Here is a 12,500-nt window from a genome sequence, read left to right as displayed (position 1 = left end):
TATTATATTATTATCATCATATTATTATCATATTATTATTATATTATTATAATTATTATTATCATATTATTATTATTATTATCATATTATTATTATTATTATTGCTTTTATTAGTTGGTCTTTGTTTGCCTGGCTGATCTCCTCTTCCTTCTCCTTCACCTCCGCTAGCGTATATTATTATTATTATTATTATTATTATAATTATCCTCCACCTGCTGCTTTATTATTATATTATTATTATTATTATCATATTATTATTATCATATTATTATCATTATTATTATTATTATTACTATTATTATTATTATTATCATATTATTATTATTATTATTATCATATTATTATTATCATATTATTATCATTATTATTATTATTATTATTATTACTATTATTATTATTATCATATTATTATTATTATTACTATTATTATCATATTATTATTATTATTATTATTATTACTATTATTATTATTATTATATTATTATCATATTATTATTATTATCATTATTATTATTTTTATTATTACTATTATTATCAAATTATTATCATTATATTATTATTATTATCATATTATCATTATTATTATTATTATATTATTATTATTATTATTATCATTACTATTATTATTATTACTATTATTATTATTATCATATTATTATTATTATCGCTGTGGAAAATGAATAATAAATGTGTTATCTAAAAACTCAGTTTATGATGCATTTTGTAGAATGTTCTACCTCATCGAGAGTCTATATTTAACTCCAGGTGCTCTCCACCTCCACCTCCACCTCACCTTGAGTTGCTCTACGCATTTCACCAGCTGTCTCTGTAGAGTTTTGGACTCCTTGATGACCAGGTTGAGCTGGTCCACCTTGCTCTCCAGCTCCTCTACCTGGGTTAGTGTAGAGATGGGACACAATTACGTTAGCTTCAGGACAACCTGGTCTCAGAGCAAAACGGATTATATTTACTGAAGTCGGTGCCTCTCCATTTAGTAGGATTATGTTCCTTTACCTTAAGCTACCAGTGTAATAGCGGTCGCACAATATTAACGTCTAGTATCCTACGTCTTGATCGTAGTATGATATATTACCTTTACATTTACATTTAAGTCATTTAGCAGACGCTCTTATACAGAGCGACTTACAAATTGGTGCATTCACCTTATGATATCCAGTGGAGCAGCCACTTTACAATAGTGCATCTAAATCTTTTAAGGGGGTGAGAAGGATTACTTTATCCTATCCTAGGTATTCCTTAAAGAGGTGGGGTTTCAGGTGTCTCCGGAAGGTGGTGATTGACTCCGCTGTCCTGGCGTCGTGAGGGAGTTTGTTCCACCATTGGGGGGCCAGAGCAGCGAACAGTTTTGACTGGACTGAGCGGGAACTGTACTTCCTCAGTGGTAGGGAAGCGAGCAGGCCAGAGGTGGATGAACGCAGTGCTCTTGTTTGGGTGTAGGGCCTGATCAGAGCCTGGAGGTACTGAGGTGCCGTTCCCCTCACAGCTCCGTAGGCAAGCACCATGGTCTTGTAGCGGATGCGAGCTTCAACTGGAAGCCAGTGGAGAGCGGAGGAGCGGGGTGACGTGAGAGAACTTGGGAAGGTTGAACACCAGACGGGCTGCGGCGTTCTGGATGAGTTGTAGGGGTTTAATGGCACAGGCAGGGAGCCCAGCCAACAGCGAGTTGCAGTAATCCAGACGGGAGATGACAAGTGCCTGGATTAGGACCTGCGCCGCTTCCTGTGTGAGGCAGGGTCGTACTCTGCAGATGTTGTAGAGCATGAACCTACAGGAACGGGCCACCGCCTTGATGTTAGTTGAGAACGACAGGGTGTTGTCCAGGATCACGCCAAGGTTCTTAGCGCTCTGGGAGGAGGACACAGTGGAGTTGTCAACCGTGATGGCGAGATCATGGAACGGGCAGTCCTTCCCGGGAGGAAGAGCAGCTCCGTCTTGCCGAGGTTCAGCTTGAGGTGGTGATCCGTCATCCACACTGATATGTCTGCCAGACATGCAGAGATGCGATTCGCCACCTGGTCATCAGAAGGGGGAAAGGAGAAGATTAATTGTGTGTCGTCTGCATAGCAATGATAGGAGAGACCATGTGAGGTTATGACAGAGCCAAGTGACTTGGTGTATAGCGAGAATAGGAGAGGGCCTAGAACAGAGCCCTGGGGGACACCAGTGGTGAGAGCACGTGGTGAGGAGACGGATTCTCGCCACGCCACCTGGTAGGAGCGACCTGTCAGGTAGGACGCAATCCAAGCGTGGGCCGTGCCGGGAGATGCCCAACTCGGAGAGGGTGGAGAGGAGGATCTGATGGTTCACAGTATCGAAGGCAGCCGATAGGTCTAGAAGGATGAGAGCAGAGGAGAGAGAGTTAGCTTTAGCAGTGCGGAGCGCCTCCGTGATACAGAGAAGAGCAGTCTCAGTTGAATGACTAGTCTTGAAACCTGACTGATTTGGATCAAGAAGGTCATTCTGAGAGATAGCGGGAGAGCTGGCCAAGGACGGCACGTTCAAGGGTTTGAGAGAAAAGAAAGAAGGGATACTGGTCTGTAATCGATCGGAGGGATCGAGTGTAGGTTTTTTTCAGAAGGGGTGCAACTCTCGCTCTCTTGAAGACTGAAGGGACGTAGCCAGCGGACAGGGATGAGTTGATGAGCGAGGTGAGGTAAGGGAGAAGGTCTCCGGAAATGGTCTGGAGAAGAGAGGAGGGGATAGGGTCAAGCGGGCAGGTTGTTGGGCGGCCGGCCGTCACAAGACGCGAGATTTCATCTGGAGAGAGGGGAGAAAGAGGTCAGAGCACAGGGTAGGGCAGTGTGAGCAGAACCAGCGGTGTCGTTTGACTTAGCAAACGAGGATCGGATGTCGTCGACCTTCTTTTCAAAATGGTTGACGAAGTCATCTGCAGAGAGGAGGAGGGGGGGGGGAGGGGGATTCAGGAGGGAGGAGAAGGTGGCAAAGAGCTTCCTAGGGTTAGAGGCAGATGCTTGGAATTTAGAGTGGTAGAAAGTGGCTTTAGCAGCAGCGACAGAAGAGGAAAATGTAGAGAGGAGGGAGTGAAAGGATGCCAGGTCCGCAGGAGGCGAGTTTTCCTCCATTTCCGCTCGGCTGCCCGGAGCCCTGTTCTGTGAGCTCGCAATGAGTCGTCGAGCCACGGAGCGGGAGGGGAGGACCGAGCCGGCCTGGAGGATAGGGGACATAGAGAGTCAAAGGATGCAGAAAGGGAGGAGAGGAGGGTTGAGGAGGCAGAATCAGGAGATAGGTTGGAGAAGGTTTGAGCAGAGGGAAGAGATGATAGGATGGAAGAGGAGAGAGTAGCGGGGGAGAGAGAGTGAAGGTTGGGACGGCGCGATACCATCCGAGTAGGGGCAGTGTGGGAAGTGTTGGATGAGAGCGAGAGGGAAAAGGATACAAGGTAGTGGTCGGAGACTTGGAGGGGAGTTGCAATGAGGTTAGTGGAAGAACAGCATCTAGTAAAGATGAGGTCGAGCGTATTGCCTGCCTTGTGAGTAGGGGGAAGGTGAGAGGAGAGGTCAAAAGAGGAGAGGAGTGGAAAGAAGGAGGCAGAGAGGAATGAGTCAAAGGTAGACGTGGGGAGGTTAAAGTCGCCCAGAACTGTGAGAGGTGAGCCGTCCTCAGGAAAGGAGCTTATCAAGGCATCAAGCTCATTGATGAACTCTCCGAGGGAACCTGGAGGGCGATAAATGATAAGGATGTTAAGCTTGAAAGGGCTGGTAACTGTGACAGCATGGAATTCAAAGGAGGCGATAGACAGATGGGTAAGGGGAGAAAGAGAGAATGAGCACTTGGGAGAGATGAGGATCCCGGTGCCACCACCCCGCTGACCAGAAGCTCTCGGGTGTGCGAGAACACGTGGGCGGACGAAGAGAGAGCAGTAGGAGTAGCAGTGTTATCTGTGGTGATCCATGTTTCCGTCAGTGCCAAGAAGTCGAGGGACTGGAGGGAGGCATAGGCTGAGATGAACTCTGCCTTGTTGGCCGCAGATCGGCAGTTCCAGAGGCTACCGGAGACCTGGAACTCCACGTGGGTCGTGCGCGCTGGGACCACCAGATTAGGGTGGCCACGGCCACGCGGTGTGGAGCGTTTGTATGGTCTGTGCAGAGAGGAGAGAACGGGGATAGACAGACACATAGTTGACAGGCTACAGAAGAGGCTACACTAATGCAAAGGAGATTGGAATGACAAGTGGACTACACGTCTCGAATGTTCAGAAAGTTGAGCTTACGTAGCAAGAATCTTATTGACTAAAATGATTAAACAATGATACAGTACTGCTGAAGTAGGCTAGCTGGCAGTGGCTGCGTTGTTGAGTTTGTGGGCTAGCTGGCAGTGGCTGCGTTGTTGATTCGGGGGCTAGCTGGCTAGCTAGCAGTGTTGATTACGTTACGTTGCGTTAAAAGAACGACAATAGCTGGCTAGGTAACCTAGAAAATCGCTCTAGACTACACAATTATCTTTGATACAGAGACGGCTATGTAGCTAGCTATGTAGCTAGCTACGATCAAACAAATCAAACCGTTGTACTGTAATGAAATGAAATGAAAATGTGATACTACCTGTGGAGCGAGGCGGAATGCGACCGGGTTGTTGAGTTCTAATCGGTAGACGTTGGCTAGCTGTTGGCTAGCTAGCAGTGACTCCTACGTTAAGGATGACAAATAGCTGGCTGCGTTGTTGATTCAGGGGCTAGCTGGCTAGCTAGCTAGCAGTGTTGATTACGTTACGTTGCGTTAAAAGAACGACAATAGCTGGCTAGGTAACCTAGAAAATCGCTCTAGACTACACAATTATCTACACAATTATCTTTGATACAGAGACGGCTATGTAGCTAGCTATGTAGACGGTGGGTGTTAGCTAGCTGGCTAGCTGCTGGGCAGATACGTTAGGACGACGAAATACGATAATTACGCAATTATCTTTGATACAAAGACGGCTATGTAGCTAGCTAAGAAGAAATTGCTAAGATTAGACAAATCAAACCGTTGTACTATAATGAAATGTAATGAAAAGTTATACTACCTGCAGACCGGTGCAGACCGAGTGCGGATGCGACTGCTCGCTCCAAACCGGAAACCGGAACCTTTGACTGCTTTAGTATGCTAAATATATACTACGTTAGGTTACACTGTAAAAAAAATATATATATATATCCTAATGAATTAGATTAAATAGACGAGAGGTCAGATCAGCACTCATACCTGATATGTTATCTGGACACGCTGTACAGAGCATTATGGGTACTGTAGTACAGCATTATGGGTGCTGTAGTACAGCATTGTGGGTGCTGTAGTACAGCATTATGGGTGCTGTAGTACAGCATTATGGGTACTGTAGTACAGCATTATGGGTACTGTAGTACATAATGCCCCAGTACCTGTCCCTTAAGCTCCTCTCTCTCCTGGATCCGCTCCTTCACCTGGCCCCGGGCCTCCCCTCTCTCCTCCTCCACCTCCTTCTTCTCCTGGCCCAGCACTGTGTTACTCTGACAGGGAGACAGAGGCAGTTAGAACACACACAAGATACAATATGTTGAGTGGAACATTAAGTTATGCTATTGAGCTACTGGGATATTCAATTCAATTCATCATTTACCTCTTTCACCTCCTCCACCTCCTCCTGGAGCTTCTGCACCTCCTTGTCGTACATCTCCTTCATAATGCCCAGCTCCTTGTCATGACTCTCCACTTCCTCCTTCAGCGCTCCCTTCAGGGCGGTCAGCTCCCTCTCCCTCCAGTGTAGCACCTCCTCCTGCTCCTCCTGCACCTGAATGAGCTCCTGGAAGTCCAACCGCAGCTGGGCCAGATCCTAAAAAACAGACACATCCACTTGGTTAACTTCTAGAATCCATCTAGTTCTGACTTGAACTCTGTGCTTCAGAGCCATCCTAATAGCAAGCCTAGGTTTTTACTTCCTACTTCCTACCCTGCCGTGCCGTAGCCTAGTGGTTAGAGTGTTGGACTAGTAACCGGAAGGTTGCAAGTTCAAATCCCCGAGCTGACAAGGTACAAATCTGTCGTTCTGCCCCTGAACAGGCAGTTAACCCACTGTTCCTAGGCAGTCATTGAAAATAAGAATTTGTTCTTAACTAACTTGCCTAGTAAAATAAAGGTAGAAAATAAAAATAAAAATGTGCTTGTGTCTCGGAGGGGGTCGGAACAAAACAGAATGTTCTTCTCCGTTTCCTTGTGACAATTAAAGTGACCACCTTCTTCCTCTCTTCAAAAGTAGAAAATACACTTCTAATATGTGTAAGAATAGTACACACTCTTTATGGTCTATACAAATCAAATCAAACTTTATTTGTCACATGCGACGAATACAACAAGTGTAGACCTTACCTGTGAAATGCTTTACTTACAAGCCTTTTAACCAACAGTGCAGTTCAAGAAGAGTTAAGAAGATAGTTACCAAATAGACTAAAATAAAAAGTAATAATAAAAAGTAACACAATAAGAATAATGAGGCTATATACAGGGTATTACGGTACAGAGTCAATGTGGAGACTATATACAGGGTATTACGGTATAGAGTCAATGTGGAGACTATATACAGGGTATTACGGTACAGAGTCAATGTGGAGACTATATACAGGGTATTACGGTATAGAGTCAATGTGGAGGCTATATACAGGGTATTACGGTACAGAGTCAATGTGGAGGCTATATACACGGTATTACGGTATAGAGTCAATGTGGAGGCTATATACAGGGTATTACGGTACAGAGTCAATGTGGAGGCTATATACAGGGTATTACGGTACAGAGTCAATGTGGAGGCTATATACAGGGTATTACGGTACAGAGTCAATGTGGAGGCTATATACAGGGTGTTACAGTACAGAGTCAATGTGGAGGCTATATACAGGGTATTACGGTACAGAGTCAATGTGGAGGCTATATACAGGGTATTACGGTACAGAGTCAATGTGGAGGCTATATACAGGGTATTACGGTACAGAGTCAATGTGGAGGCTATATACAGGGTGTTACGGTACAGAGTCAATGTGGAGGCTATATACAGGGGGTACCGGTACAGAGTCAATGTGGAGGCTATATAGAGGGAGGTACCGGTACAGAGTCAATGTGCAGGCTATATACAGGGGGTACCGGTACAGAGTCAATGTGGAGGCTATATACAGGGTATTACGGTACAGAGTCAATGTGGAGGCTATATACAGGGTGTTACGGTACAGAGTCAATGTGGAGGCTATATACAGGGTATTACGGAACAGAGTCAATGTGGAGGCTATATACAGGGGTTACGGTACAGAGTCAATGTGGAGGCTATATACAGGGTGTTACGGTACAGAGTCAATGTGGAGGCTATATACAGGGGGTACCGGTACAGAGTCAATGTGGAGGCTATATAGAGGGAGGTACCGGTACAGAGTCAATGTGCAGGCTATATACAGGGGGTACCGGTACAGAGTCAATGTGGAGGCTATATACAGGGTATTACGGTACAGAGTCAATGTGGAGGCTATATACAGGGTGTTACGGTACAGAGTCAATGTGGAGGCTATATACAGGGTGTTACGGTACAGAGTCAATGTGGAGGCTATATACAGGGGGCACCGGAACTGAGTCAGTGTGCTGGGGGTACAGGCTAGTTGAGGTAATATGTACATGTAGGTGGGGATGAAGTGACTATGCATAGATAATAAACAGTAGTACAGGTTAGTTGAGGTGGGGGGGTGAAGTGACTATGCATAGATAATAAACAGCGAGTAGCAGAGCAGTGTATGGTCAATGGGAATATTCTGAATTCAAAATATTGTGGAAGAATAAAAATGAACCAAGTTCTCTCACAACCTGTTCCTTACCTTCAGAAGGAGCTGTTTCTCTGTGCTTTCTGCCTGTGTTGTGTTCTTGGTCTGGTCCAGTTCATCATGCATATCAGACAGCTGCTGCTGGAGGACCTTCCTCTCTGTACGGCCACGTTCTCTCTCTGCCTTCACCTTGACTAGCCTGAGGAACATACACCTTTGGTCTTGAGAAAAAATATACAGACCATCTCACATTCTGACCTGCACTAGTAACACAAGCCTGAGAAACCAGAGAGCACCAGACCAGAGAAATCAGAAATGGTTCTAGGCTGAAACATGAACTGAAATATACAGACCATCTCACATTCTGACCTGCACTAGTAACACAAGCCTGAGAAACCAGAGAGCACCAGACCAGAGAAATCAGAAATGGTTCTTCAAGAGGCCATTTCACAATTCACAACGACAGGTTCAGAGATCCTCTCAAAATCTCCACATAAGGTGTAAAAGGTCTTGCCGGGGGTCCATTTAGGATTGGTCCTTACTCGTCTATGACAACTTCAAGCTCCGCCTCCATCCCAGCCAGCCTATCCCGTAGCGTGGAGAGTTCCTCCCGTCTCCTGTCCAGTTCCTCCTGAACAGTCTTCACGTCCGTCTGAGCCCTCTCACATGCCTCCGCTAGGGCTCTACCATTCTACAGGACACACCGAGTCCCCAATGTTATCATTTAGTCATGAAGGATTTACACAGTATGATGTGAAGTTTTACATCGGTTATGTTCATTAGCCACCAAACAGAAGAAAAATGGTTCTAAACAGAAACACTCACTCATAAGAATCACTTATTTTGGTTAAATACACCATTGTCCCGTGACTTTCCCTAATGAAAACGACCCCGGTGGAACTACTTTACCTTGGTCTTGTGCTCCAACTGTGTCTTCAGCTTTGACACCTCTCTCTCCAGTTCTGCTCCTTCCTGCTGTAGTGCCTTGGTCTCAGCAGCACAATCCTGCAAGGTTCGGACAGACACACACACACACACACACACACACACACATATTAGAAACCCTTCAGGTTCACATACACATTGTTAAAGACATAGGCTACTTTGACAATGTGTATGTTTCAGGGTGGACAGAGCCAACCATCTGAGACAAGTCATCCCAAAGTCATCCCTCACCCTGATCTCCTCCTCCACGTTCTCTGCAGTCTTCCACTTCAGTTGGTTGATTCTGTCAAACACCAGGTTCACCTTCTTCTGAGTGGTGGAGGATAAATCAGTGGTCCTGAGGGAATAACAACAACCAATCACACGGAGTTCACCGGCATACCACAGTAATATAACTACAGTAGGGAACTACACACCAGTCATATAACTACCATACAACATACCAGTCATATAACTACCATACAACATAACATACCAGTCATATAACTACCATACAACATAACATACCAGTCATATAACTACCATACAACATAACATACCAGTCATACAACTACCATACAACATAACATACCAGTCATACAACTACCATACAACATACCAGTCATACAACTACCATACAACATACCAGTCATACAACTACCATACAACATACCAGTCATACAACTACCATACAACATACCAGTCATACAACTACCATACAACATACCAGTCATACAACTACCATACAACATACCAGTCATACAACTACCATACAACATACCAGTCATACAACTACCATACAACATACCAGTCATACAACTACCATACAACATACCAGTCATATAACTACCATACAACATACCAGTCATATAGATACTGTGTGTAAGATAATTAAGGCTATAATTGATTTTGCTTGTGCTACACACACAGTACCTAAACAGAACCTCAATTTCAAGTCTTCCTTATATTCTTTCAGGACTAGATCTGTCTGATCTTCTAACGTTTCAGCGTGGTATATCAAATTGTTTTTTTTTGGGGGGGGGGGGGGGGTTGTGTCTTCAAAGTATTCAACATTTCTGCCAGTTTGTGTTACTGGTGAGGAGATGAAAGTGATATTCTACTGTTGGCACTGTGGAAATGTGTTCATCATACTCGGCATTCCTGAACTGGTGTGTGTGTGTGTGTGTGTGTGTGTGTGTGTGTGTGTGTGCGCGCTGTAACAGCAATCCTTTACCAGAATGTAACAGATCTTGTTCACATTCTCTCCGTTATATCATTACAGGCAAAATATGAGAAATGTATAATAGTCACTTGGGATCAGAATAGATGTCATTCAAATGTGAACTGAAATTTTAAATTTTCCTAAATGGAATGGGGATCAGAATTGATGCCGACCCTCAGTCTCGCTGGCATCTTGCCAGAGGTTCTGTCACAGCTCAAGATTAAACGAGTAGAGAACCATGAAACGAATCGTGGTTGAGATATTCCAAGTGTAAATGTACCCATCATTGAGGTAAGTGAACAGTATCTGTTTAGTGGCGTCTTCATTTGGTCGTTGTGGTTCAGTGGAGAGCTGCTGCAGACCCCTCTGACCTTTCAAAAGATCTGGAGTGATGACCTGGTAACACAACACAATATCAAGGTGAAGACACAGATGGGCAGTGTTTCATGTTACATTTATTTTAAAAAATGAATATTCCAGTTACTTGAAGAGTTATTATCTGTATTTCTCTGAACTACAGTAGAATATATTCTGTAACAGAATACTCTGAGAGCTGAAATTAGTATTTTCAATATACTATAATATAATAATTATTATTATATAATTAAATTATATAATTATTATTATTATTATTGTATATATATAATTATATTATATATTATTATTATATGAAATTAGTATTTTCAATATACTATCATATAATAATAATTATTATATAATTAAATTATATAATTATTATTATTATTATTATTGTATATATATAATTATATTATATATTATTATTATATTATATGAAATTAGTATTTTCAATATACTATAATATATTATAATGATTATATAATTAAATTATATAATAGTAATAATAATTATTGTATATATATAATTATATTATATAATTATATGAAATTAGTATTTTCAATATACTGTAATATATTATAATTATTATAATACTATAATATATATATATTTTTCTATTTAAAAAAAAGTTTTTAATAGCAGGTCACAGTTTTGTGGCCTCCTATTACCCCAAAACTACTGCGTTGGTAGCAGACGTCTGATAGCACTATGGGGTATTAAGGTCTGCTAAATTACCAAAAATGTAAAAATGAACACTTGCAAAGCACACTGGGCATTATTCCAATTAACTCCACCTCCGAAACAAGGCCAAATTGGATTACAATACAAAATTGTTTAGGGGCGGAGCTCATTCGAATAATAACTAGTGTGGTTTTGCAAGGGTTCATTTTTACATTTACATTTTGGTTGAGGATTTAATTAGAAGGGGGAAAAACATAAACCTGCAGACACTAGGCCCTCCATGGAATGAGTTTGACACCCCTCTTGTAAAACAACACATTTCACTACACCTATCCGGTATATGTAACAATACAACATATATATTTTCTACTATAATATACACCTACTACTGTAGTAGTACTATACACCTACTACTGTAGTAGTACTATAATATACACTTACTACTGTAGTAGTACTATAATATACACATACTATTTTAGTAGTACTACACACATACTACTGTAGTAGTACTATAATATACACTTACTACTGTAGTAGTACTATGATATACACATACTATTGTAGTAGTACTATACACATACTACTGTAGCACTATAATATAAAATGTGAAAAATGCGCAACTTCACTTTTATGCTGATGATTGTTATTTATTGTTGTGCCTCGTCTCTCACAAAAGCTTTCTCTCTTCGTTCGCAGGACTTTTTCCTGCCAACTGTTCCAAACGTCCGAACTGAATTTGGTAAAAGGGCTTTTATGCCCTCTGCGCCATCGTCTTGGAACGCCTTACAAAATACTTTTAAACTGGAAGAACTTGTCCCGATCTGTGTTTTTAAATCACGGATGAAGTATTTTGAGGCTGAAACCCACCAATGTTTTAAATGGGCTGTTTTAGGAGTTTGTTTATACTCTTGTGAATTCTATTTTTTTTTACTAGATGACTTGTAGTTTTTCCATGTTGTCTGTCTATAATGACTTGGTGCTGCCTATCTTGGCCAGGACGCTCTTGAAAAAGAGATTTCAAATCTCAAATGAGCCCTTCCTGGTTAAATAAAGGTTAAATCAAAATAAATAAACTATATATACACTATTAAAAACAATTTACCTGAGTTTCTCTCTTTGACTCCTCCTCTGTGTGGTTGAGAGATCTGGATCTGCTCAGGGAGGTCTTCTCCACTCTGTACCGTACCTTCACCGCTTTAGGTGACACAACGCTAGGCCCCTCTTTCTCCCACTGGAGCTTATTAAACATCAGAGTGGAGGGTCCGTTGGCCCCTCTCCCCTTAGGTGACCCGGGAGCGCTGGTGACTCCCCCTGGAGTCTCTCCCCTGGTCCCTCTGACGGCCGAGGCAGGGCTGGAGGGGTCCAATGGGTATGAGTGACATTGTCGCCTGCTGTCCACGCTGCGTGACCTCCTCCGGTCCTCTGGGGCTATCCTCCCTCTCCTAGGCCCAGCTCGGCCCATCTGCTGGGGGCTGTCGAACTGGTTGATAAGGCTACCTATGGAGGAGATGGGTTCTGTGT

The 12,500-nt window shown here is 42.7% G+C and overlaps 1 protein-coding gene across 1 annotated transcript in view; it reads right to left on the bottom strand.

The window, feature by feature from the left end:
• LOC115125277 (cingulin-like protein 1) overlaps positions 1-12,500 on the bottom strand; it is a 56,073-nt gene that overhangs the window by 37,187 nt on the left and 6,386 nt on the right. Inside the window, exons 2-11 of the mRNA XM_065022250.1 lie at positions 12,082-12,500; positions 10,222-10,337; positions 8,972-9,077; positions 8,705-8,800; positions 8,338-8,486; positions 7,850-7,994; positions 5,620-5,832; positions 5,402-5,509; positions 762-892; positions 107-172 (exon numbers count right to left, since the gene is read on the bottom strand). The exon at positions 12,082-12,500 is cut by the window's right edge and continues 1,463 nt beyond it. Of these exons, the coding sequence (XP_064878322.1) occupies positions 107-172; positions 762-892; positions 5,402-5,509; positions 5,620-5,832; positions 7,850-7,994; positions 8,338-8,486; positions 8,705-8,800; positions 8,972-9,077; positions 10,222-10,337; positions 12,082-12,500 (1,549 nt within the window). The remainder of the gene's footprint in view (positions 1-106; positions 173-761; positions 893-5,401; positions 5,510-5,619; positions 5,833-7,849; positions 7,995-8,337; positions 8,487-8,704; positions 8,801-8,971; positions 9,078-10,221; positions 10,338-12,081) is intronic.

The sequence above is a fragment of the Oncorhynchus nerka genome, linkage group LG9a (assembly GCF_034236695.1).
Source record: "Oncorhynchus nerka isolate Pitt River linkage group LG9a, Oner_Uvic_2.0, whole genome shotgun sequence".
In the NCBI taxonomy this organism is placed as follows: domain Eukaryota; kingdom Metazoa; phylum Chordata; class Actinopteri; order Salmoniformes; family Salmonidae; genus Oncorhynchus; species Oncorhynchus nerka.
Note: the sequence above shows the minus strand (reverse complement) of the source record. Positions and strands in the feature narration are given on the sequence as shown.